Source organism: Erithacus rubecula (genome assembly GCF_903797595.1).
Source record: "Erithacus rubecula genome assembly, chromosome: 12".
In the NCBI taxonomy this organism is placed as follows: domain Eukaryota; kingdom Metazoa; phylum Chordata; class Aves; order Passeriformes; family Muscicapidae; genus Erithacus; species Erithacus rubecula.
Window position 1 is genome coordinate 9,156,982 of NC_136664.1, and position 26,780 is coordinate 9,183,761.

General features: G+C 40.3%; 1 protein-coding gene across 4 annotated transcripts in view; it reads left to right on the top strand.

Annotated features, from left to right (window-relative positions):
• Positions 1 to 26,571, top strand: part of SLC12A4 (solute carrier family 12 member 4) — a 45,565-nt gene extending 18,994 nt beyond the window's left edge. For 3 of the 4 annotated variants that reach the window (XM_079316551.1, XM_079316554.1, XM_079316553.1), the window contains exons 2-24: positions 353 to 447; positions 1,724 to 1,855; positions 7,760 to 7,906; positions 8,483 to 8,537; positions 8,874 to 9,004; positions 9,425 to 9,666; positions 11,460 to 11,674; positions 12,606 to 12,770; positions 12,849 to 12,947; positions 14,447 to 14,504; positions 15,084 to 15,258; positions 15,642 to 15,760; positions 16,240 to 16,338; positions 16,647 to 16,766; positions 17,498 to 17,602; positions 18,552 to 18,720; positions 19,965 to 20,160; positions 20,839 to 21,008; positions 21,185 to 21,316; positions 21,413 to 21,520; positions 22,190 to 22,374; positions 24,943 to 25,076; positions 25,418 to 26,571. In XM_079316551.1, coding sequence (XP_079172677.1) covers positions 353 to 447; positions 1,724 to 1,855; positions 7,760 to 7,906; positions 8,483 to 8,537; positions 8,874 to 9,004; positions 9,425 to 9,666; positions 11,460 to 11,674; positions 12,606 to 12,770; positions 12,849 to 12,947; positions 14,447 to 14,504; positions 15,084 to 15,258; positions 15,642 to 15,760; positions 16,240 to 16,338; positions 16,647 to 16,766; positions 17,498 to 17,602; positions 18,552 to 18,720; positions 19,965 to 20,160; positions 20,839 to 21,008; positions 21,185 to 21,316; positions 21,413 to 21,520; positions 22,190 to 22,374; positions 24,943 to 25,076; positions 25,418 to 25,509 — 3,143 coding nt within the window. In that variant the 3' untranslated portion in view covers positions 25,510 to 26,571. Of the gene's footprint in view, positions 1 to 352; positions 448 to 1,723; positions 1,856 to 7,759; positions 7,907 to 8,482; positions 8,538 to 8,873; positions 9,005 to 9,424; positions 9,667 to 11,459; positions 11,675 to 12,605; positions 12,771 to 12,848; positions 12,948 to 14,446; positions 14,505 to 15,083; positions 15,259 to 15,641; positions 15,761 to 16,239; positions 16,339 to 16,646; positions 16,767 to 17,497; positions 17,603 to 18,551; positions 18,721 to 19,964; positions 20,161 to 20,838; positions 21,009 to 21,184; positions 21,317 to 21,412; positions 21,521 to 22,189; positions 22,375 to 24,942; positions 25,174 to 25,215; positions 25,356 to 25,417 lie in introns of those variants that run through there. The other variant, XM_079316552.1, reaches the window with a different exon arrangement.
• The last annotated feature ends 209 nt before the right edge of the window (positions 26,572 to 26,780 follow it).

Here is a 26,780-nt window from a genome sequence, read left to right on the forward strand (position 1 = left end):
CAGGAGCTATGCTAGTGCTTTCACTGTGCTGTACAAGAAACACTTAGAGAAGTGAGTGCTGGACAGTCAAGGCACACACAGCATTGCAGCTGCCTGGAGCACATTGTAGCTCTGACCCTACTTGTAAATTTTACTTTGAGGTGACTTTTATTCTATTTTAATGAAACAGAGGAGTAAAAATAGAAATAACTCTGCCTTGAGAGTAACACCCTTGATATTGCTAATATTGTATGACTTGAGATACTAAAAAGGAAATATTCAGTTAACCAAATGAGTTAATTCCCTATGGATTCTTCAAGGTTGTAATCTCATTCTCTGCTTGTCAAAACTTGCTTGTTTTTTTTCTTCACAGGTCATGGCAACCATAAAGAAAACAGTCCTTTCCTAAACAGTTCAGAAGCTGGCAAGGGAGGTGATTACTATGACAGAAATCTGGCCTTGTTTGAGGTAATTTCTAGCTGCTTTTTGTATTTCTAATGTGAATTGTGATCTTCCATGATGGGAGGGATTGAGCACATCCTTCTCCCCTTGTGCCTTTTTGTGGGTGTCCATCTGTTTGTGGGATAGCAGTAGGCAGAGAGGACAGAGCTCAGGGATGATGGCCCTGGGTCTGTGAGGCAGAGTTGTAACTCTGTACAGCTGTGTCCATCTGGCAGCCAGCAGGGACAGACACTTCTGCTTTTCCATGGGCACAGGAGCACACCAGGTGTGCAGGCTCTTCTGTGGGACTAAGCAGAGGGAGGATCCAGCAGGATCCCCAGGGCCATGCTGCTCTGCTGAATTAGGGGGTACATGTTGTCTCAGCCCCTTTCTCAAGGAATTGTAATCAGGTTTTTAAACATGTGAACTGCAGGTTGGATCATAGGAAGGAATAAGAAAAGAGGTGCTTGGCTCATGTCATCCCTTTAGGGATGGCCCCTTTTGGGGTCAGTTTCTGCATCATAAAGCACATAATGCTGCTGATCCCACCAGAAGCTGTTCCGTGTGACACCTAAAGATACCTAAAGCTGCAGATAGTGAAGTCTTTCTCAACTGGTTTTTATTTCCTGTGTGGAAAGTTGTTTCTCTTTACCATGCATTCATTATTGTACTATCACACATGCAATACTTTCATTTCAAAGGGAAAGGAGATTATTTTGTTCTGGGGCTTTTTCTGTCCACCCTGCTCCCAAAGCAGAAACAGAAATTGGATGGGATGAATATCAAGATGGGAGGCCCTCCATACATTTTTCTTTTGGAATTTTGTCTAGATCCACATGAATGAGATAACATAGTTTGGAAAATGTAATAAAATCATCAGAGTGCGTACATGTCTACAATGAGCAGAGTTTAATCACTAAATGTCTGATTTGTTTGGCAGCTTGACCTTTTTAAAAGTGTATCTGTTGATGTAAGTTGATGTTAGAGCTACATGCAAGGTACACATTCATTTTCTCACAGTTCTAAGGCTCAGACTTCTTCATTGCTGTAATTGTGCTTTCTGCACCTAAGGAGAATGATTCACATGGTGTAGACATTTCGGCATGGCCTTTTCCTGTTAGAGTTGCCTTCCTTTCAGAAGATTAAAACCTCTCATCAGTGGTTCAGTAACAGTGAAATATCATTCCCTAGATGATTTTCCTGGTGTGTTCCCTGATAGCTTCAGGCATGCCCAGGAGGGTGTGATCCCAGCCACTCTTCAGAAATGCTGTGAACTGCAGAACTTGACTTGTTGTCTTCACAGGAAGAGCTTGATATACGACCAAAAGTGTCATCTCTGCTTGGCAAGTTGGTCAACTACACAAATCTTACTCAAGGTGTCAAGGAACATGAAGAAGCAGAAAATACTGATGGATCGAAGAAGAAAGTATCAAAAGTAAGTAAAGATTCTCTCCATGGCCAAAGCTGATGAATGGGATGATTCCCTGTGTGATTTTTGGGGAGCTGGCCTCCCTTCTGCTTTTTCTTAACCTCTCTCAGGAGCCACAATGATGCTGCAAAGAAATGACACAGAAGCTGTAGGGAATCACCTGTTACCAGAGAATTGGGGCAGGTGTGGTTAAAACTGTGCACTGCAGTGCAATTCCTTAGGCTTGGATAAGGAATGAGATAAGAAGGATAGATAGGAATTTAGATAAGAAGGGGATAGGCTTTTAGTGGGGTAGAAATAAAAACTAAACAACCCCCCAGCCTTTTCCTAGTGCTGCTCAGCTGCCCAGTGGTGTCTGACACATCTCTGCAAGCCTGGTAGGTAATGACACAGGGTTTGCAGGAGACAACACCTGTCTGGAGTCGTGGGTGGAGGTCAAATTGGACACCCTGGGGCAGCTCAGGAGTCATTCTGGTGTCAGGCACTTAGGCAACTGAATTCTGCCCCAAAGCATCTGCATTTAGATGGTTGGCCCATTAGGCTGGCCCTGGAGTGACTGTAGCAGGTGAGGTTTGATCTCTGCAGGCTGATTTCTATCAGCAGGGCAGTGTTTAACTGCTCCTGTCTCCTCTGGCAGGGCTGCAGGTGCTTGGGTTACTGCTGCACCTGCAAATGGTGTGGTTGCATTTTATGGCTTGCAGGCCTGTCAGTTTGTTTGCAAGTTCTGTCAAAAGAAAAGTTTCTAGAAAAGCTAAGATAGCACTTGAATTCCTCAGGATTTATAGCACTGCCCTACAGAGTTTGAGCCATTTCAGAAAGAGATGGCAGTGATAATGTTGCAAACCAGTAGTGCTCTCAAGGAGCATGCATGTTACCCCACACTGAATGCCCTTACTCACACTCCAGTTCCTTACTCTGCAGTTTTACACTGGGGATGACAAAGTTGTTTTGTCAAGGTAAAGCTTAAAATTCAATTTTGAGACCACATACACTAAAAGTGCTGCAATATTGTGGTTAGTGTGACATCATGACAGGAGTGAGCTAAGGTCATCTGAGTGAAGTAGCTGCATGCTGGTCCTATAAGCTGACATTAAAGAAGTAATTTAAACATTTTAATTATGATTTTCTTTTGTGTGGTACTTGCTGTTTTACTAATGGCTGAGTTTTGTCCAAAGCTTTCACCTTCACATTACTAATAACAAATGTCAGCTGCATCTCTGTTTTAGCATGCTTTTAGTGGGAATAATGCCAGGCATCAGCTGCTAATATGGTAATATTGCATAATCTAAATTAATTTTAATCATCTTGCTATCAGAAGCAGATTGGTTGTTTCCCTGACAAAAGTAGAATGGTGGAGGATACAATAGACAGAGTTCTTGTGATTTTGAGGAAGTTCTGATCACTTTTGTTCTTTATTTCCTTATTAATTGCCTGACCAGAATACCAGGGTAAGATGCAGAGCAGTCTGGAAGCTAGCGCCTTGCTTCCCTGATGGAAAAAAAATAGGAGGATTTAGCAATGGGTCTGTAGGATACAGTTGGTTAAAGCAAATGTATGTAAAAATTCTCAAGGTAAAAGTGGGGCGACCAGAAAACTGAGAACTGGTTGAGTACCACACATGGTGTGGTGTTAATACTTCTGCATTTAGGTATGATTCATGCTTGCATATTTTCAAGCTTTTTGCTGCTATTAAAAAGGATTATTAACTTTATTAAAGCTTTACTTCTATAGCAAAATGGAGTTCTGGTTTAAGAACAGTGTTTTCCTGAATTAGGCTTTCCCATGTCCCAACAGAGTGAGTTCACAGACTTCTCAGATGTTTTTTGCAGAATGGGTTTGGTGACCTTTCCAAAAGTGACAGTATCATGTTGTATTAATATCTCAGTGTTTTCTGTGTAAACAGTGCAGTTTCCTTAGGCAAACCATTGTCTGCATGTCTGTCTCTGGGATAAATTACATCAGCTGCAATATCATAGCTGCAGGTTGAATTTCTTCTCCTTCTCTTGCCATGAGCAATACAAAATTTTAAACATCATGCAGAATATAAGACGACTGAAAACCTTGGCCAATAATTATAACCATTAAACCCAGGAAATTGAAAAGCAGTAACTGGACAAGGGTATGGATTGAAGGTGTTCAGAAACAGTGCAAATGGGATTGTTCTACATTCTTTTAAAGTCATCTTTGGGGTATAAATCACTGTGCTGCTGTTACCTTATCCTTCCCATTTGAGCATGAGAACAGAAGTCTGGCAGTCCATTCCAGCACCAGCAGGTCTGTTTGAAGTGGATACAGCACTGTTAACCCACCCATGGGTGAGTGCTGCACTGGGTGTGCCCAGCTGCTGTGACAAAGAGTGGCCTGCCTGTCACTTACTGCAATTGGCATCTCATAGGCAAGAGCAGGAGCAAGGCAGGTGAGCAGGCTCTGATATTTAAAAATGAACTGAGGAAATCAATCCTTTCAGGCTGTGACTGTAATTCTGTGAGCAGGTAAGATGGGTCTCTCAGTGGCACCTAGCACAGCCCTGCCTGCCAAATCATATCCTTTCTAATTGATTTCATTTCAGTGCAAGACATCTTAATATGAACATATTATCTTGTTTTAGCAACCCCACTAAATATTTTGGTAGTAGCATTCTCTGTTAGGTACACATCAGGTAAAATTGACACAATTCCAATGTAATAAGGTGGAAATTGTGTTGTTTTTTGTTTTCTAAATATGATCTTGCAATAAAACACTTAACAGTCACAGTGCTATAGAAATATTCCCTTCTTATGATGGAAAAAATTAGATAAACTGTTTTAGTTCACGTGTCTTTAACAAGGCAGCTCATTTCTGTGCTGCTGGCTGTCCTCATGCTACAGAGCAGCCATGAGAGCTGTCATTGCTGATCAATGTCCCCCAGCCCTGCAGCCAAGTGCTTCAATAACCCATCACACTGGCACAATGGAAATAGTGTCCTTCAGACTCAGATCAATATTTACATAAATTATGTGTCTGCAGCTGATGAGAGTGGACAGAAACATGATCTGCATCCCTGAAACTGAGACTGTTTTTGAGATTTTTCTGTCCCTTCTTGGCTGTTCTGAAACAGTGTTTTTCAAAATGGCTCTGTTTTATTTCCTTTATGCAACATGGGGTGTTACATTTTTACATGTGGCTTCTATTGGGGCTAAACATAATAATACCCTTGTTTCAGGTCACAGTCTGTTGAAACTTTAGCACTGGTTTAGTATCACTTAGTGGTGATTAGATGCTATAAAAAAGGATCAAGTCACTGCAGGTTACTGGTGTTACATATTTCTGTGAACAAGCTGGTTCAAGTAATATTTATAAATCATTCTTTCTTATGAGTATTTTTTTCCACAGGTAAAATAATCCAGACTAAGCTCTTATGCCTGAGATACATTTAGTAATGCTTGGGCAGACACTTGGGCATTTTCCAGGCTGCTCTGCTCTGCAGTGGTCTCACAAGTGTACAAGTAATGCACAATTTCTCTTCCTCTGTGGTCTAAGTGAGCTTGTAACTTGATAGGCTTAAGAGGCCACTTAGGAGGGAGGGGGGAAAGATGATGGAACATGGAACAAAGCTGCAGGGACCACATAGGGCAGGAGAGAGGAAAGAGCTGAGCTAAAGTGGATTCTTTTACAAAGGAAGCAGGTGTTGGGAGGTGCGTAAAGGGTGTAAAATCTCACCTGCTTTCATAGTGTGTGAAGGACTGTCACATAGCAAACACAGTAATCATGGTGCACTTACTTCTCCTGTGTAGGAGCAACAGGGTGGGCTTCTTTCCTTCTCCCAGATGTTGGTTTTGACAAACTCTTTAGCTCCTTTATCCTGAGATACCCACATGTCTGACAAATTCACTTGATGGGTTCAGAGATGTTGTGAGGGAGGGACTGATGGATGAATGGTCAGGTAGATGTTGATAAAATTATGTGGAATGTGTTCTTGAGTGGCAAAGTGTGCATTAATGTGACAGTGGGAAGCCCCTGTGCTGGGCAATTTCTGCCTAGTGCCTGGCAGCATTTTTTAGTCCTTTCTGAGTTTGTGTTTATGGTGATAAAGACACAGTGTGAATCAGATGAAAGTGCTGGAATCAGAAATATCTACAGCTTCCCTTCCTTGAGGATACAAGTACACTATGAATAATACTCCATGAAGATCCTCCTCAACTATAGCACTGGAATAACTCAGTAAAAAAAATCCTTACCTTGCCCTCATCAGGGCACTTATGTAACAAGTGTCTATTTCTGTTACTATCAGACAACAATTCATTTTATCCTCATACATTATCCTGGTAAAACTGATCAGGTTAGATATTAAGAGTGGTAATTTTTTTTAAATGGCAGGTAATGGTTTAGGGAATTAATTTTTTTTGGTACTGTGGCACTGGAACAGCTGAGGACCAGCTCTGGCCCATGCTTGCAGGTCTCATAGGGTGACTCCAAACCCTCAGCACATGATTCTGTCACCCACCTTCCTTCAGGGGGTTCACCTGAGCTGCAGTGTGCATGAGATAATTCTGGTTGATCTGTTCTGGCTTTAGTCACACCAGGAATTCAAAGGTGACTTAAAAAAATTCAGTCAGCAGCTGCTGGCACTTCTAAGGAAGAGCAGTTCAGATCATGTTCTGGGCACAGTTTTGTTTCATGTCTGGCAGGGCAGGTTTCTAGTGCAGATGAGGAAATTCTGCATTGTAACATGTAATTGCAAGTTGAAGCACTAAATTCCTTGGTTGCTTTTGACCTGGTGATCTTATAAAAGTGATTCTTTAAGGATTTTGCTTTTTGTAGTGAAATATACTCTTGAGTTACCTTATGTAAAGTTTTTGGCTCATATTTTATTGCTTGTCTTACATACTGTTGCTTTGGGTTCATGACTTCATTTGTCTATAAATGTGCTATTTATTTTTGCATCTAGTTAATGCTGTGTGGAGTCAAATTTGAACAAGTTTTGTCATCTCCCTTTTATATCCTTTTCATCTGAATGATTGTTCAAGGGCTTCTTTAAATGCTGTCTATCTAGTGTGTTTTGGAATTCATGTTTATTTATAGAAGGGAGTATGAAAAGGGATGAGCCTTTCAGAAGAGACACTCTATTCCCCCTGTGCTTTAGAATTCAGTATAATTTTAAATTCAAAAGGAAATCTTAAAAAGCAGAAGCAGTGGAATGTCTTGGCAGGAAACCACAGAGATTTGGTACTCTGAAATGCTGCTGGTGCCAGGTGTACCAATGCAACAAACATCTTTATATTCCTTGGAATAAAGCCCTTTGCAGTGGCACTTTGATGCCTTTATTTTGGATGATTATTCTGCAGGATGCTATGTTGAAGTCAGTGCAGTTGCTGTCACATAGCTTGTGTTTTCTCAGTCTGTCAAAAGTAATTCAGAGTCTGATGCTGACATTGAACTTAAGAAAGGGTAGAACCATTAGTTTTATATATATGGAACATATAAATGGAAGAAAATACATTATCTATGTCTCCAGATTGCTTCCAAATCTTTTTCTAGTGGTAACATGACAAAAGTATGTTTTCTTTGAAACTAATATGTGAGCTCTGGGCAGTAGGGTAAGGATCTGTGTTACTTGGCATCTGCAGCACCTGGCACATTTCATACTAAAAGTTCTATGGATCTACAGAAAATGAAATAAATACATCTCCTGTTGTTACTAGTCAGTGTTAAATACTGAGGATAATTACTTCAGTATGTGACAGGTCAACATTTTCTTCTGAAATTAATGATTTTGGAGTTTGTGTTTTGTGGAAGTCCAGCACAATATTTGAGTGTGTCTGCCTTAGGTTTCCCAGGTTTCTACCCTTTAAAAAACTGAACTTCAAGGCCTTTTTGGTTATTTCTGCTTTGAATAATTTCAGTTAATGAATACCAACTTTTTTTTTCCAGTCACCCAGCATGGGCACCCTGATGGGGGTGTATTTGCCATGCATGCAGAACATCTTTGGGGTTATTCTCTTCCTTCGGCTGACTTGGATGGTGGGGATGGCTGGAGTTCTTCAGTCCTTCCTGATTGTATTGCTCTGCTGCTGTTGTGTAAGTTCTTAGGTACAATAATGCATGTGACATAACCTCTGTGAAACTGTTGAGAAACTTGGGCAGGCAGCACTGTAGGTGCTTGTGTAAAGAAAAGTCAGATTTAAGCCAGGCAGCTTTGCCATGTTCCTAGCTGCAGAATTTTTTTTTAAATTTTTTTTACTGTTACTTCTAAACTGGCAAACTGCAGTGTAAATACAGTCTTAGAAATAGTGTTGGTTCAGCAAATAGCTATTTTCCATGCCTGCCCCAGGTGAGGGGTTCCTGCTTTGCTGGAGCAGCCTTGGTTGGAATCACAGCTCTGCAGATGGAGGAGCCCCTGTGTTCTGTTACCTTGCCTTGCCTGCAGACACCCCCTGTTTGAACTGATAAAGCAGGGGCCATCTCTCAAACAGAAGTCTCAACAGCTCACTGATTAAATTCCTGCTGCCCTTGTTTTCTCTTAGATAGTGACAGGCAGAATAAATAGAAATGCTGTATCTTACATGCAGTGGCAGCTTTATTTTATCAAGAAATAAGTTATGTTTTAAAAGAATGTTGTTGACACAATTGCTTCCTTTTCCCTGTTTTCCCCAGACTATGTTGACAACCATATCAATGAGTGCAATTGCCACGAACGGTGTTGTTCCAGGTAAGTGCAGTCAGCAAATGTCTGTTGTGTTATAAAGGTAAAAAAATCTATAAAACCTATAAGTTGCTATAAGCTGCTACCATGGTTTTATTCAAGAGAAATTTGCTTAATCCAGAATACAAAGCCTGAGTTCATATCTAGTATTTCTTCTTGTTATCAGTCGGGCTAAAGATCAATTTATTTGGTTTTTACCCGTGTGCTAGCAAAAAAGATAGTTCAGTTGAACCTCAGAATAGCAGATACACTGTATATAATTCTGTTACATTATTTTTTGTGAATATTTATACATTTATAGCATTAAATCATAATTTTACTCTGACTTTTCTTGTTTCACAGCTGGTGGCTCCTATTTCATGATATCTAGGTCATTGGGCCCAGAATTTGGTGGAGCTGTAGGGCTGTGCTTTTATTTGGGAACAACATTTGCAGGAGCCATGTATATCCTTGGTGCCATTGAGATTTTATTGGTGAGTAGTACCAGAGTAATCCTGCTTCAAAGACAAATAACATGTAGAAAGTGCCCCAGTATTCTTGTTCCATATTGGCATTTACAGGAAGAGATTGGAAGTTCCTTGGTGTCCTGTTCTTTACCTCTGGTGCTTCCCTTTGGAAGCTGCACACTCTGAATATGCAGCCTGGGAGCTCCTCTGACAGCACAGATGACTGTGTGACTTAATCCATGCTCATCTTTGATAAAGTTGGCTCAGTTGTACAGCTGACATAGAAAGGGCTGTTATCTCTTATCTGTTATTTTCCTGTAAAAGATTCCCAGTGAAGAACATGCTGCAGAATGCAAAGTGATTTACATTTCTAGTTCAGATACACGATCCCAGACAGAGTTCTGTGCTGATATTCCTCCAGCTCACTTTTGCTTTCTCTTGTTTCAGACATACATTGTGCCACAAGCAGCAATTTTCCATCCATCTGGTGCCCACGATGCATCCAGTGCCATGCTGAACAACATGAGGGTGTATGGCACTGTGTTCCTCATCCTGATGGCAGTGGTGGTGTTTGTGGGTGTGAAGTATGTGAACAAATTTGCTTCCCTCTTCCTGGCCTGTGTGGTAATATCCATCCTGTCCATTTATGCTGGAGCTATCAAGTCCATCTTCGATCCACCTGAGTTTCCGTGAGTGGAATTTCTGCATTGTGGGGCTGGAAGTTGGGATTTAATGTAGGTTACTTAAACACATGTTGAAGCTACTCTTTTTTGTGAATTACTTCCAGTATTTTAACTGTGTATAATGACAGTGTGCAGAGCTCATGGAACTGAACTTTCTTAGGCTGAAATGTTACATTTTTTAAGCTGTTTTGGTTCGTGGTGAGGCTGATGGAGGCTGGCACTGCTCTGCTTCCTGCAAAGCCAATCCAGTCCCTTGGCCTGCAGCTGTTGGGGTTTGAGTGCTGGTGTTGCTGGGTTATTTGTGCAGCTCTTAGGGAGTTTGGCAGGTCCCTTTTCCCCAGGCCAGTCAGACACCACACACTGCCTTTGTGGTTGGAAATTCATGGTGTGGTTATTTCTCCTTGCTGAGAAGCTGGGCATCTCTTGGGAGTGTGATGTGGGGCTGTGTGAGCTCCAGAAAAACTTTCCCTGCTCTGTGAGCAGCTTGCCCTGGACCCAACATCCTTGGCATGTTGGCAGCTAAACATGGAATCAGCTTCTTAACTGGGAGCTGGAGCAGCAGAAATGTGGATGGATGTGTTTTGCCAGGAATGCAAACTGTGTTTTCTGATACTGGCGACAAGAGATGAATGGAATGGAAATAGAGGAGTTGGATCTGCATAATTATTCACCTCTTGAAATGCTTTAACCATAACTAAGTACTTGCAGCCCTCAAGTGTTCCCTTTGGATATTTAAGGCTCAATGATTATAGTGTTTTACAACAGTGAAGATTTACAGCAGTAAAAGTAAAACAATGTCTCTGCATTCCCCTCATTATCTCTTAGATTGTTTGGGAATGTTTTCCCTACCTTTCTTCTTGGACTGTATTCCTCTTTTTCTTTTCTTTTTTTTTTTCCCCCTGAAGTAACAAGATAGTGTGTTTATTTTTAATTTTGTAGGGGAAGGCTTCTTTGAAGTTACAGTTCACAGGCTTGCAAACCATGTAATAATAGCCCTATGTTTTCCATTTTTCTGTCTTCAGTCATAAATAAGACCTGTGAAACAATTAAAATGGAATTAAAATTAATTAAAATTAAAATAGAAGAAACTTTATTTTCCTGTGAGTGTTTTCTGACAGCAGGAAGAAAAGCTGAATGAACTTTTAGTAGCAGGAAACTGTTACATTACATCACTTCTTGTGGAATTGTCTTTGGACAAGTGGATTAAAAATGGTGAAATAAATTATGTTTGTGGTTAGATGAAACACAACAGGCAGTGGAGGATTTCATCAATTAATCACAGTATCTACTAATGAGAAGAACCTTTGCTTATTGTGATTTAAATTTGTGTTTCTAATTCTGAATCTAAAATGTCTATATTGCAATTCAAGTGTTGCAATATAGAAACTGGGTTGATGAGATTCCAAATATCTTTAAATATTCTAAATATCTAGTAATTTGAATTCTAGTTGTCTTCACATTTCTTCCACTTCAGTAGCTCTGTTGAATAAACAAAAAGAAATCAACCCCAAACAACAAAAAAAACCCAAAAATTGTCCTAATTGTCCAATCCCTTTTATTGTTTAAGATAAATCAATCAAATTTCATAAATCAAAAAAGTAGCTTTATACTTCTGGCCCTTAAAGGGAACAGATGCAGTCTTTGTCATGCTATAGCCATCCCTTTGAAGGTGAGAAATGATGTAGCACAGTAGAGCCACTTGCAGTTTCCACATGGTATAAAATAATAAATATGGGCAAGCCTGGATTTCATTTTCCCAGTGACATCCAATAACTCTGGTTTTCATGTTTCCCTTCCAGGATCTGCATGTTGGGCAACAGGACCCTGTCAAGAGATCAGTTTGATGTTTGTGCCAAAACTGTAGTAAAGGATAACATGACTGTGGCCTCTAAGCTTTGGGAGCTCTTCTGCCACAGCACAAACTTGACCACTGAGCACTGTGATGAATATTTCCTAATGAACAATGTCTCAGAGATAGCAGGAATTCCAGGAGCTGCTAGTGGCATTTTAATAGGTAAGGTAGAATATTTTTTTTTTCCCCTTAAAGAGGAGGCATGCTGAGCAGCTGAAATGGGTCAAATTCTTCCCTGCTGGTTAAGAAAAAAGTAATGGAGAAATGTAATTACAGTGAAGAAAATTATCTTCAATAATGCAAGTCCAGTCTTATAACCTTTAAAAAGAGGAGATAAAACTTTTGTCCTGATACAGTACTTGTCTCCTGTAAAGTTGATTAAATTTCCCTTGTTCATTCCATAATTTCAGTATGAAGTCAGCTGTAATTTTAAGTTATACTAGCATGAATAATAGCATTATTAAAATTTTTCAGAACTCTGTAGTGGCAGCTCTCTACTTTAGACTGGTTAAGATTATGCTCTGAAAGAGAAGAGGACTTGTATAGAAATAGTGTCTCCTTTGTCCACTCCTGAATAAAATATAATTGAAAAGTGTTCATTAATGAAATGAACACTGGAGAGCAGCTGCTCTGTGCAGCTGCTGAATACTGAAGGTTCCCATTTTCACAGAAACCAGCAGTCTAGTTCCCAAGATTACAAGAAGACTCAGCATTTATAAGTGAAATTTCAAATGCCAGAATTCTGTAATTCTGTAATTCTTCCACTGACTAAAGTGCAAATCCATTTCTGTCTAGAAAATTGGTCAATATTGCTGCTTTGCATTCTCTGAGCCACTGTGTGGTGTGTTGGCTCATAAAAATATTCCATGTGCTTCCTTGGGTTGAAATAGGTATGAGGTTAAAATAATGTTACATTTACTAATTATAAAGTTGAAGTTACTTAGACTCCTGTAGAGTATTGATAATATTTGTGTTTTTCCTGTTGTGATCACTGAATTGCATTTGTAATCCTCAGTTGTAAGCCCATTATAATAAGACCAGGTTTGAACTGAAACGTGCATTTCTTTTCTGTGGTGTGATAATAACCTTGAAGACAACTTATGGAGCAATTATTTGGAGAAAGGAGAGATACTGGAGAGGGCACACCAGCCCTCTGTGGATGTAGCAGGCCAGAAGAACAACCTGCACCTGTATGTGCTGTCAGACATCACCACGTCCTTCATGGTGCTGGTTGGCATCTTCTTCCCTTCGGTGACAGGTGAGAATGCTGCATGAGGGGCTCCCTGGGGCTCTGAGCTTCCTCCTGCCCTGTGATCTCACCTAAATGTCCTTCCAGGCATCATGGCTGGTTCAAACAGATCAGGAGACCTCAAAGATGCACAGAAATCCATTCCCGTTGGAACAATTCTTGCCATTGTCACCACGTCCCTAGTCTGTATCCTTTAGAATTGCTGCAGTGCTGGTACATTGGACCTGATCTCTGCTTTCAGCTCACCAAATTGTCAGTGCAAGTGTGATTGGCCAGTGGAAAAAATGACAAAAGCAACAAAAGAACATTAATCCTTGAGCTGAAAGAATTGTAATTATCCCGTTACTTTCCATCCCCCTTTTTGTGGTGGGTTCTTTTCTTTTGCATTCCCATTGCTGTTCTTTGCTACACAGTGATCTATAGCTTTTCAGGCTGGTGGTGTACTTGGAGATTTTTTTTTTTATTGCAGTGAAACATTAAGATGATGGAAGATTTTAATGGGAGAGATCATAAATTTCAGTTCTTTTTTTTTTTTTTAAAAGCCTTTTCTTTGGAGTGACCTTAAGGAGTATAGGTTTTCTTGAACATTTTAGAACAAGATAAACTGGAGTCAGAAATTAGACTAAATGTTCCCAAGTGTTTTTTCAGCTCTTCAGGGCTTAGGATGACAGGAGCTTTGCTTACAAAAGACTGTCTTCATCTCTGCTCTCCTGCTAAAGAAGAGATCAGCCAATATCTTTCAGCTTTATCTAGCTCTTGGTGTTCTAAAGGACAATTTGTCAACATAGAAGATAAAAAAAAAGTATAAAGAGCTTTCTGAGAGTCTCACCCAAAGGAGAGCTGGCTGATATAGTGACTCTCCTGGAAATTCTGCTGTTCATTCCTGGTTTTTGCCAAATCTTGCCAAGCTGTAAATCAGGATCCAGCTTGCTTGTCCCAGCTCCTTAGGATTGCAGCCTTTCCCTGCTGTCACTTTGGGAGCTGAGCCTGTACCAAGAAGCAGCATTTCCTGTGGAATAATGAATATTAAAGCAGGTCACAGCCTTAACCCCCAGCTCTGCAGGGCTCACCCAGTGGGTGACTGGATGTGACCTTGGCCCTGTGCCACCCTGGGGGAGGCTGACACTGTCACCTGCAGGAGCATGTTTCTCCTTTTATTGCAGTTTGTAACTTATAGCTGCATTTCAGGGGTAGAATTCAAGATTTAACCATTTAACTTAATTCACAAGAGCAAAAACTTTACTGGAATGCCAGGTCCCAAAATCTGAGGTATTTTTTTAGTCCCCAATGCAGAAGCAGTACAGTTAATAACAAACCTGATAGTCAAAGTCACTTATTGGTGATGTGAATGCCAGCAGAGTTAGAAAAAAAAATAATCTTCTGTACTAGCAGAAGATGAAATTGACACTTTTGTATAAAAATTCTTAATTTGATTATTTCCTCCTTTATCATAACATTTAAACCTGTCCTTTTTAAAAACTGAAACTTAGAAGAACCTTTCTCTGTAACATTAGAAGGTGTATTTGAGCAGTGAGACATGAATTTCCGTGCCAGCTTTACCCTGTACTTGTGGAGAAGCTGGAGTGCAAGTGCCATGGGATGGAGGCACATACTGTCCTCTCCACAATGCATTCATCTGCCATGTCTAAATAAATTCTATTTCCTTAGCACACTCTGTCCTGCAGACTTCAGTTGTGTATTATTATTTGGAGCCTGCATAGAAGGTGTTGTCCTGAGAGATAAGTAAGTGTTGCTGCTTTAATTCTCTCCTTTGTTTTTCTTTTTTTTTTTTTTTCAGTGTAGGTGTGTTCTTCCCTGTTTATCTGCATGCCTCACTCCTCTCCTTATTTATTTTTAAATTTTAAAAAATTTTTTATTTTTACTTTTGGGTGCCTTTAAAACCATATTTATATGTAAATTGTAAACACTGTTTTTGGCATCTTCTTGTATTCCATTTGATATTTTCTGGCATGGCATCCTCATATTTTCTATCTTGTGTCTTAGTTCTTGCATTTTTTTGGTGATAGTAAAAGATAATGTTGTGATAATCATATAAGAATTTTAAAATATATGTAATGAAATGTTGAAATCAAGCTGCAGACACTTCCAGTCTGTATATAAGAAGTAACTCAGATGATTTGCTACTTTGTTTTCTAGTTAAGAAAATATTATAGTATTATTAATAATATAGTATAGCATATTAAAATTACGGTGTTATTGCTAATAGTATGTGAATGATGTTAAAACTGACCTGAAAACCCCAAACACGAGTCTCAGAGCAGTCCTTAGAGTACAAATGCCTGGGTGTGTTCCTGCCTGCAGGTTTGGTGATGCAGTGAACAAGAACTTGGTGGTGGGCACGCTGTCCTGGCCCTCACCCTGGGTCATCGTCATCGGCTCCTTCTTCTCCACCTGTGGGGCAGGTCTGCAGAGCCTCACCGGGGCACCCCGGCTGCTGCAGGCCATAGCCAAGGACAACATCATCCCCTTCCTCTGGGTCTGTGCTGCTGCCAGGGCTTTCTGCTCACTCTGCCTCACCAGCTGTCTCACTTCATGTGTATAAAATCACATTTGTTCTCCCCGGTTTGCCCAGCGCTGAAGTGAGGGGCAGTGTTTTTATTTTGGGGTTTTTTTTCTTTTGTTGAAAACAAAGAATGCTTTTAAGGATTTTTAACTAGACTTGTAGTGTAATTTTATCAAGAAGTCAAACATTTCATTTTGTGAAGCATGGCAAACCGTTAGGATAATTTGACTCTTTGCTCTAGAGAAGGAAGTATGTAGGAGAATTACTCTTGATCTTAAAAAAATGTAATTTGCTTTTTACTGATTACAACTTTATGAAATACCTGGAAGATATGCTGAATGTTTCTCTTTCTTCAGATCTTTGGTCATGGAAAAGCGAATGGTGAACCGACGTGGGCTCTTCTGTTAACAGCATTAATTGCTGAGCTAGGAATCCTTATTGCTTCACTTGACATGGTGGCTCCAATCCTCTCAATGTAAGAAACAGCCTGGTTGCTATCTTGGGAGGGGGGAATAGAAATATTCCTGAATTTTGCTAGTTTGTCTTTCAGAACATCTTAAATCAGTAAAGCAAATTCCCAGAGCCTGAGTTCCACTTCTGTAATTTCTACAAATCCTCTGACTTCTGGCTCTACATATAAATCTGTTTGTTTCTGCTCTGGAGTATTCTGTGAATAAGGAAGTTTTTATTATCTTTTTATTTGGTTTGGAAAAACATTTTACTCACAGGACAAAGACAGCATTATATTGTGAAAACAGACCTAACTTGATCTAATTAAAAAATTGCTCTAGCTGCTTTATGCTGATAGTTCAGGCTAATAAAAGTCAGAGGAGTAGGGGGACAGGGCATGTGACAGGGCAGTGGGAATTTGACTTGAAATCAGTCATACAATTATAATACATGCCAGGATCTATGAATGTGCATGCTGAGAGGTTTTGCACTTCTGTTTTGCAGGTTTTTCTTGATGTGTTACCTCTTTGTTAATCTTGCGTGTGCAGTCCAGACTCTTCTGCGAACCCCGAACTGGCGGCCCCGCTTTAAATACTACCACTGGTGAGTGAAGGGTGGCACCTCAGTGAGCCTGCAGCCTCAGAGCCTTCTCCAGGAGCACAGGGAGCAGCTTTTATTTCTCTGGGTGTCAGTTGTACACAAGAGCCAGACTCAGATATGTCATGGCACAAGAGTTTCGTTTTAACAGCAGGATACTAAAACTGGTGGGACTCAGGAGATCTATTGGAGGCTTTACTTTCACTGCCTGTTCAGCACAGACAGCTTAAAGAAAAAAGAGCAAGAATGTGACTGACTTGTTTTTTATGCTTTTCTGCCCCACTACTTATTAATGCCTTTGCTTTTTGTTTTAGGGCCCTCTCATTTTTAGGCATGAGTATTTGCCTGGCACTGATGTTCATCTCATCTTGGTATTATGCTTTGGTAGCTATGCTTATTGCAGGAATGATTTACAAGTACATTGAATACCAAGGGTAAGTATTAACTGGGTAAGAAAGTGTAAGAGAGTGGCTGGATCTGTTTAATGAATTATCTCTAGCCTTTACATTTGGAAAAGGAATTGTCCTAGGATGACTTGGAGGGATTTCCTTATTAGTTAATTTTTGTTTTCATTATTTTACTGTGTCACTGCTAAGCAAAAGCCCCTGAAGTACTTTGCTTAACAGCCTCTAAAGGTGTTATGTGAAACGTGAATCACGGGAAGTGGAAAACTGGTTGGCATCTATCTGCTGTGTACTGCACATGGTTACTTCAGACCCAGAACAGCTGATGCCAACCATTATATTCCAATTTATCTGTTGCAAAGTTGTAGTCCTTGCAAAGTTGAATCTGCTGGTTGGGTTGCTGGATATCAGCATTGGATGCAGTCAGACTGCAGTGTGGCTTTGTAACTAAATTTGGCCTAATAATTGAATAGAGTGTTGAAATGCCAGATGTTTGTGTATGCTCAGGAAGCCTTCTCTGTGGTGTTGATTACATTACATTAAAGCTAGAATGGTGATTCATCATATATATTTTACTGAAACATTTTCATTTCCTTGTGTGATCTGTGATACCGCAGACATTCACGTACAAATTACAAACGTGGATGGGTATGTGCTGTGTGTCACATTGTTAAACTCATTGTAGTGTGCTCAGATCTCTCTAGCCTGGCTGTAGGTGTGCAGTTCAGTGGAGGCAAGGCTGACCTGTGTGTCCTTCACAGTGCAGAGAAGGAGTGGGGCGATGGCATCCGGGGGCTGTCGCTGAGCGCGGCGCGGTACGCCTTACTCAGGCTGGAGGAGGGCCCTCCACACACCAAGAACTGGAGGTACTCACCCTGGCATACTGGCTGCATGGTTATCTGCTTGCACTACAGGAGTTAACTGGGCTCTGAACAAGATGTGGGAATGAGTTTAAATGCCCAGAATATTAAAAGAAGCGTTGAGTTTGCAGTAAGCTGTCCTGTCGCTGCCAAGCCTTGCTGTGTGGATCCCCTATGGGCAGAGCTTCAGTGGCCTTTGGATCTTTAACTGGGCTCCAAATTGCTGAATTCAGTAGTAGAACCTGGGGAAGCTGGAGATCTCTGAGTGCAGAGGTGTAGAGGCCAGGAAATGAACAGTGGCCAACATTATTCTTTCTGTTTTCATCCCTACTTGATGTTGAAAACAGATTAAGTGGGCAAGAGCCCTTCTCTTGGTTGGGCATTGCACACCCTTGGGCTCTGAACAAGAGCAATAGGAATCCATTGAAGACAGAGTTTTATAAGTATTTTTTTACTTACTCAGCCAGACATAAAATAACTTGATTGATTGTGTAGCATTACCTCAAGAACAGAAGGCAGGTGGGATCTGTGTTTAGATGCAAATATTTGTGTTTTCCATGTGCCAGGTTTCTGGATACAGAATACAGATATTTTCTTGGCACAAATATCCAGAGAGATCTGGGAGAACAGCCCTGCAGTATGAGCACTGTGTGCTCCAATAATACTTAAAAGAGCCTTGAAAAACATGCCTATAAATAAAATACTAATGCAAGCCTCTCAACCTGAGTATTTCAGCAGGTTTTATTACAGTGCAGCAGCAGAATTCCCACATTTTCACATTTGCTTTTAACCAAGAGAAGCAAAATATTAAGTAAAACCCCTCAAATGTGTGAGATACTGAAGGAATGTTTCAGAGTTAGTATTCAAGCACAATATAAGTGATAAGAGGCAGTTTTTTATGCATTATTGTTAAAGCTTTAGTTAAAAGGTATGTTGTCTTTTTTATTTTCTGCAGGCCTCAGTTGCTGGTGCTTCTGAAACTTGATGAAGATTTGCATGTAAAATACCCTAGACTGTTAACATTTGCATCCCAGCTGAAAGCTGGTAAAGGTTTGACTATCATAGGATCAGTCATCCAAGGGAATTTCTTGGAAACTTATGGAGAAGCCCAGGCTGCTGAGCAGGTCAGTGTCCTAAATCCTGAAGTAGAAAGGGGTGAGTGGGCTGGTAATGCAAAATTTTGTTTCCTAATCATACGTGGAAAGAAGCATCTTAATGAGGCTTGCATGAAACACAGAACAAGTTCAGCAGCAGCACAGCTGTTTAGTAAAGAACTTGCATTCTTGTTTCAGCTGCCAGTTGTGCCTTTGGGAATGCATGATCAATGCTCATGTTTGTGAACAGCCTTACTGCACAAACCTATCTTCATTTGTAGGAAATAATTACTGTGGAGGCTTCTGTATGATGCTTAATGGAGGGAAGAGGAGCATTTAGTTTTCTGAATATTCCAAGTAAAAAGTTTTTTATTGAAAGAGTGATCAAGTACTGGAATTGTCTGCCTGGGGAGGTGGTGGAGTCACCATTCCTAGGTGTGCTTAAGAAAAGATTGGGTGTGACACTTGGTGCCATGGTTTAGTTGAGGTGTTAGGGCATGGGTTGGACTTGATCTTAAAGATCTCTTTCAACCTTGTGATTCTGTGATTTCAGTAACTTTGAAACCTAGCAAATGTGTTCTTTTTCAGTGTGTTGATAAATATATTTCAAAAAGCATTGATGGATGGTCCTGAAAATTTTTAATAAATTACTTACTTGCTCTTTGTTTATATAGGACATCATATCCTTGTTTCCATCTGTATATTATCAGCATATTTGTTTTCTTCCCCAGAGGCTTTTTCTGTAGGAAAATTGTTACAAGAGGAAAACTAATTCTCAGGTTATGTGTTGATAAAATTTATTTAGTTTTTAAACAAGTAAAAGGTATACTTGATGGTGTGTGGAATTTGGTATTTATATTTGTAAATGTAATATAATACAGCATGTTACATGAAAATCTGAAACTGGAAATCCAAATGAAGTCAATTGGCCTTGGGTTTAAAAAGGTGAGTGTTATAGGATTAGAAAATGGGAAGTAAAATAGTAACACAGATATCACTATCTACTACTATGAATAAGAGATGATGGCACAAACCAAAAAATCCTTATTTTAATCTGTTAGAAATGATTATGTTTGGAAAGAACTGTTTTAAACAAATGTGTGTTTTCTCTTTTATTAAGAAAATCTGATGAGCAGAACTTTGCATTGTAATGTGCTTTACCTATGGACATGTGAACCAGGAATTTACATTGTAATCTCATGACAGAGAAATATTAGGAGTTCCTTTTGGAATGGAAAACTGAGATTTTTTTTTTTTCCTTGCCTGTCTTGCAGACTATTAAGAATATGATGGAAATTGAGAAGGTGAAAGGATTTTGTCAAGTAGTTGTTGCCAATAAAGTTCGAGAAGGAATTGCTCACTTGATCCAGTCCTGTGGACTCGGTGGCATGAAGCACAACACTGTGGTTTTGGGCTGGCCCTATGGCTGGAGACAGAGTGAAGATCCAAGGTCTTGGAAGACATTTATAGGTGAGCTTTGAAGGTTTGGTGTGATCAGGCATTGTGAATTTATTACACACATGGTACACACAGAGGATTTTAACAGAATCCTTGTAAGATTGGTTTTGAATTTGTCTTTTTTGTATTGATGGAGAAGTGTTTTCTCACAAACTGCTCTGTTTGAAATACCAGTTCCTGTAGGTAAAAGACCTAAGAAAGACCTTTAAAGATTAATTTAGCATCTAAAACTCATGTGTCTAATGAATGGTTAAAAAATTGCGGGCTTGAGACATGCTGGTTTTGTGGCAAGCTGTAATTTGTGTCCTAGGTAATCTCTTTTAACACTGGTTCTAACCTACCCTTCACTAGTGGATAACATTCTCCATGCCTCTATCTCTCTCCTCCTACTGTGGTCCAGTTACTTAATCAAATTAGAACAGAGCAGATGCTGTCTCCTCATACTTAGCTTTGAAGGTTGCTGGTTTTCTTTTGAGTGTGCAGTAAAGCTTGTGTTCCTGCAAGTCTGCTTTATCCTGCCTTTGTCACTTGCCACAAGACTGACCTGTCTGTGCAAGCCTTGCTGTACATACTTTATTTAAGTGATGACTTTCATGGCTTGCTGACACCTGCTCAGTGAGTAGCATTTTTCTACCCATAAGTGACTCTTGCAGGATTTGGAAGTAACTGTTTTCTCCCCCTCCTGGGCAGGTACTGTTCGCTGCACAACTGCAGCTCATCTGGCTCTGCTGGTTCCCAAAAATGTGTCTTTCTACCCCAGCAACCATGAGCGTTACAACGAAGGCAACATTGATGTGTGGTGGATTGTGCATGATGGAGGCATGTTGATGTTGCTTCCTTTTCTTCTCAAACAGCACAAAGTAAGCAGCTACACACAGAATGTCTCCCACCTATTTCTGCATTCTTTAGTTTAAAGAGAACATGGTCCAGTTGTAAAGCCTGTATTGATAAGTGAGAGTGAATATGTTGCTAGGTTTGTTTTGTAGAGCAAAGTATTATTGGCTCAAATAACTGAGAGTTTGTGTTCCCTCCCCAGGTTTGGAGAAAATGCAAAATGAGAATTTTTACTGTTGCTCAGATGGATGATAACAGCATCCAGATGAAGAAGGATTTGGCTACTTTCCTCTATCAGCTCCGTATAGAGGCAGAGGTAGAAGTGGTAGAAATGGTAAGGGAATAGAGCCCAGTTTTCACTTTATTGTGCATGTTGTGATGTCTGGCTAAGATGTGATTACAAGCACAATATTTGTCCTTATTTCTGCAGCACAATAGTGATATCTCAGCATATACTTACGAGAGAACTCTTATGATGGAGCAGAGATCTCAGATGTTGAGGCAAATGAGGCTGACAAAAACTGAGAGGGAAAGAGAGGTATGTCATTTGTGATTGTTCTCAATGGGCTGCTGAGGGGGATGACACAAGTGCCTTCCTAGTAGTGTGTTATGTAGCTGCTGTTTAAATTTAACTCCTGTGCTCTGAAGATGTAAGGAAATACTTTTAGTGTAGCTATTTCTGTTTCCCAAAATTGCATGTAGTTCTTGTTTTTTTCTTTATATGGGATATCCGGTATTTGTCACAGTTTATAGCACATCCTGTTTTCCTACTGAAGATGTCTTTCCAATTTGGACTTAAAGGACATGTGACTATGATGTCTATGACATGTAGCTATGAAAGATTACCCATCTTTTCTCCATGTGCTTGTCAAGATTTTTTTCTTTTAGTTTCAGTTTTGGGCAGATCTTGTTTGTTGTTTCTGACCGTGTCATGATGTGAGCTAGACTGACATTTTTTCTTGTATAGATACCAGGCTTCTGTCAGTCCAAATTCTGCTTGGCTTACACCTGTCAAAACTGTTGAAAGTCAGTTTGGTATGTAGAACTTTTGGCTAGGGCAGATGCCTGGTATCAGAACTCTCCTGAAGGCCAAATTAAGTGAGCAAAATACAAGATTCAATGGAACAAAAAGTCTCTAATTATTTAAAGAGCACCATAGAGCATAAAATAAAGTCTGAGTTTACCTTGTCACTCATGTGCCCTCCAGGCTCAGCTTGTAAAGGACAGACATTCAGTAGCACGTCTGGAGAGCCTCTACTCAGATGAAGAAGATGAGGGAGACCCTGTTCCTGAGAATATCCAGATGACCTGGACGAAGGAGAAGTGTGACGCTGAGAAGCGGAACCGGGGCAGTGCTGTGGGGAGCTTCAGAGATCTCATCAGCATTAAGCCGTGAGTCTCGTCTAAGTCTGCACTTTGCACCCCTTGAAGCTCTTCATCTGCTGTGCTTTTATTATCTTTTGTTTCCTAATGCTTGGTTTGGACTTGTGCTGTAAACACTGAGACCTGGCTGTGAAAATACAGCAGTTAGCCTCCCCAGAAATCTCTAACCAATCAAACGTGCACTCATCCCCCAATATTTCACTTGGTATAGCCAAATTCTAAACTGGAACTGTTAAATCCTGTAACAACTTCCCTCCTGTCTCCCAAATACCTCAATAAAACACACTGATAATTTCACTGATCTAATCAGAATTTAAAAAAAAAGGTGATAGAAATCTAGTGTGTAGTGTGGACGTTTAATGCATAAAGGCAGAATCTGTGGAGATGGTGATGAATGATTTGGAATAACATCTGTGTGTGATCAACCCTCTGAGACTGCAGGAGCAGTGACATGTAACAGCAGCTGTGGTACTGCCATGTGTATGCCCCCTGAGGAGTGAGAAGTAAAGGTCTATTTTGGATTTGTGTAAACCTGTGTGAATCTCCTGTGACTTCTTTGATGTCCTGCATCTCACATGAAGAGCTCAGTCAGTTTTGCATACCTGGCAAAGCTCCAGAGTTTGCTTCCTCATAAATCAGAATTCAAATCTGTTTTAGGCTGAATCGTACTGTAGAAATTCTGCTGAATTTGGTGTTAACTACCTGTACTTTTTCCTCTTCCATGCTTTCAGAGGGTGGGAAAACTTGTAAGTTTGTTATTTAAATTAGAAGTACATTAAGATGGTTGAGAGGAAGGACCAAATTTTTTCAGCTAAAAGCAGGAAAACTCTCTGTACTGATGGAAGAAAAGGCACTAGAGTTGAGCAGTCTTAGCAATGTTTTAAAGGGAGCAGGATTAGCTACTTAAGCTAAGTATCATTGTAAATAGGATGTAACAAACTACAAGAGTTGTCCTGACGAGAACTGAGGATAGAAAACAATTCCAGTCTGCACCTGTTTTCCTAAGCAGAGTATGACACAAGCAGGAGGAAACATTACTCATTTAGAGAAGCTCTCATTCCACAACACTGCTAGGATGTTATTTCTGGCAGTGTCTGGGCTCTAAACAAGCCCTTTCTTGTTGCCTACACCTTCAAATCCCTGGGGAGATGCCAGCTTTAAAAATCACTTGAGAGAAAACCAAACCTTTAGTTTTCAACTCCCTTTCCAAACTATACAAAGCTAACAACTGTTGTGTTCCTGCTGCTGGCTTTTTCCTCACTTCCTGTAAACATTATCTGGCCTCAGTGTTGTCCCTGGTTTTCTAAAGCTGATGTGGTGAAGACAGAGGGTGTCCTTGCTCCAAATTAAATAAGAACATGAAATAACAGAGAAGTAATTCACAGTGGGTAAATTATTCTGTTAGGTTCTTCCCACTGCATCTTCTTCTTTCTGTGTATATAAATTACTTCTTTGCAAATCTGAATATTTAAAAGAGCAGCAAGGTTACCAAAGAGTTTCACTCATCATGCAAAACTGAATCAATGAAAGCACAGATTCATATTTCATTTGTTTCTACTAATACTTATTTTTACTATATTAAAATTAAGACAAAAACTCAAGTGGAAAAGGCTCAGAAGTATAAATATATTCTTCTTTTGATAAGTTTCTTTATTGTATTTCCTTTTGTATTACCAAAATAGTGGTTGGTTTCCTCAAAGAAGGAAACATTCCCTGGCTTGAAATCCTGAAAGGTTACCTTCAAGTTTTGTTCCTACATGAATTGATGTTATTTTGCATTAATATATTCCAAATAATTGCTCCTTTTACCTCTCTTTGCCTGGATTCTTACAGTGTGGAGGCAAATGAGATTATGCTGCACCTATTTCCCTTTTCTCCCCTAACTTTTGAACTGTGGCTACTCAAGTTTGAAAGTGTGATTGAGATTTTAAGGACACCTGCATAAAAGTGTTGTAAACAGCCAGGCAGAGAGGTTAATTAGTGTCCTGAAGGAGAGCTTAACATCCTGTAACCCTCCAGAAAAGCCCCTTTCACCCAGCCTGTTCCAGCTGCCTTCTGTGTTTCCCCATGATATCATGCAGTCTGCAGCAGCCCAGGGTGCCAGCTGCTGGTAGCACCCAGAGCAAGGTTTGCTCCAGGAGTGTGGGCTGGGCACCATGGTCACTCATGGTCACTCATGGTCACTCATGGTCACTCAGAGTTTGGGGTGCAGAGTCTGGAGGGTGCCTGGCCTGTGGGTGTGAGGGGTCCCAGGCACCCTGTGCCTGGCTGAAGAGCCCCTCCTGCAACTGTGTTTTAATTTCTTCTGCAACTACAAATCCTCTTTATCAAGTATGCTTTTTCAAGAGCAGTGTAACTTTCTAAACTGGAGACTTGACTCCAGAGATCTTCAAACCAGCAGACAAGCTGTACCTCAGCAAATCTGAGAAATGCCTTTTGTATCTTCATCGTAAAGCTTGAAGAAAATCACTGTGTTGACATTTAGCAGGGTATTTAGGAGATTTGAGTGTGCTTTTTAAGGACCTTTTTAAGAATTCAGTGTTTCTAACAGAAAGTCTGAATGTGCTTCTTCCACAGGAACCAGTCCAATGTCCGAAGGATGCACACAGCAGTGAAGCTGAATGAAGTCATTGTAAATAGATCCCATGATGCCAGACTTGTGCTCCTCAACATGCCTGGTCCTCCAAAGAATACTGATGGAGATGAAAACTGTATCCTTTCAGGCAAGGCCTGGGCCACACAGAAGGGTTTTCTTGAAATGTGTTCTCTTGAATTCAGTTGGCCACCAGTGCTGTAGAGCTGTAATATGTGACAATATAATATAATAACAATATAATAACAAAGTAATAGGTGACAAAGTGTCCCCTGAGTGGAGGGCACTGCCTTGTGGCCGTGGGGCAGTAATTGCTCAAAGGAAAAAGTGCCCCAAACTCTGTGTTTTGGTATTTAGAGGGGTGCTTGCACTAAGCAAGAGCAGAGCTGAGGGCTGTGAGTTGGTCTAATCCCTGTGTATTTTGGTTTTGATCTTTTGTCCTTGACTTTAGTGAAACAGACATGGAGTTTCTGGAAGTCTTGACGGAAGGTCTGGAGAGGGTGCTGCTTGTTAGAGGAGGGGGCCGAGAGGTCATCACCATTTACTCCTGATTTAGAAGCTTCTGACCCTGCTCTACATTTACCTTCTTGGCCATTATGGACATTCCACTTTTAAAGGGAGAAGAAAAAATGGTTTTTTTGCCTTTCTCCTCATCCAGTCCTGTTCATTGTTTTTTCCATTTGCAACATACATATCTTTTGGGATTGCAGTATTTGTTACACCATCCACTTTGCAACATAAATTGTGAAGCTGCCACATTATTCAGTTTCTGCTTTGGTACCCCAGCATTTGTGCATGTAGTTTTAACACTAAACCTATTTTTAGTCAGCACTGCTACGTGCAGTATTTTTAGTAACTGTATGTAAAGTTAGGACATGAAAGCCAGTTACTGTAAAAAGATTTAAAAAGCTTTTTATATTAGGTTTGGGGGATAGAAGTGCATTATATAGCAGCTAGTTTCTGCTGAAGTTCAGCTATAAAGCATTTTCTAAGAGCACACTAAATTGTAAGAGAGGACTGAAAAAGCTTTCCTTTTCTGGGTTTATTTCCAGAACTAAACTCTCAGTATTGGGTAAGAATTTATACTTTTAATACATTTATTGATAGAGATTTAAATAAATTATGTTGATATAGTTGAAATTATGTATGTAGCTTGCTATAAGTTTTGTTGCTTCTGAGACTTCAGGTTGTGTGAGGCCAGATCCCTATTTATTTTTGTATTTATTTGTCAGAAATATTGGATATGCAGATGCAGACTGTTTAGGAGAACAGAGATCTCACAATAAATTCTGAATCACCAGTGGATTGAAGGACCAATCCCGTGGCAGTTCTTCCATGCTTTAAATTTCTTGCAGAGCATCCATCAAAAGTACATTGGGCATGTTGGAGTCCCTGTAGAGCCAGTGCTGTGCTGCACTCACAGCAATGGGATTGCACTTGCACAAGTAAGGGACCTGCTGCTTCATTGTATGCTTTATTCCCTTAGAGGGAAAAGAAGAAAAGAAGACCCATATTAACCAATAAGTCTCTGGAGATTTTATCAAGCCCATTAAGTTGTACTTTATGTACAGAACATTCGTATTTTTTCAATAAAATGTTGCATACACTTTGAACCTGCTTTCTGTTCTGTGTGTGAGGGTGGATTGTGCAGGAGGAGCCTCTGCCCTGGTGCAGCACTGGCACTCTGAACCAGCAGGTGAGGGCCAAGGGGCTGGGGCTGTGCTGGTGCTCACCTGGTGGCACAAGTCCTGCCCAGGGGAGCTGCCAGCTCAGACTGCAGAGCAGCTGGGTGTGTGTCCAAGGAGTAAAGAAAGGCTCTGGG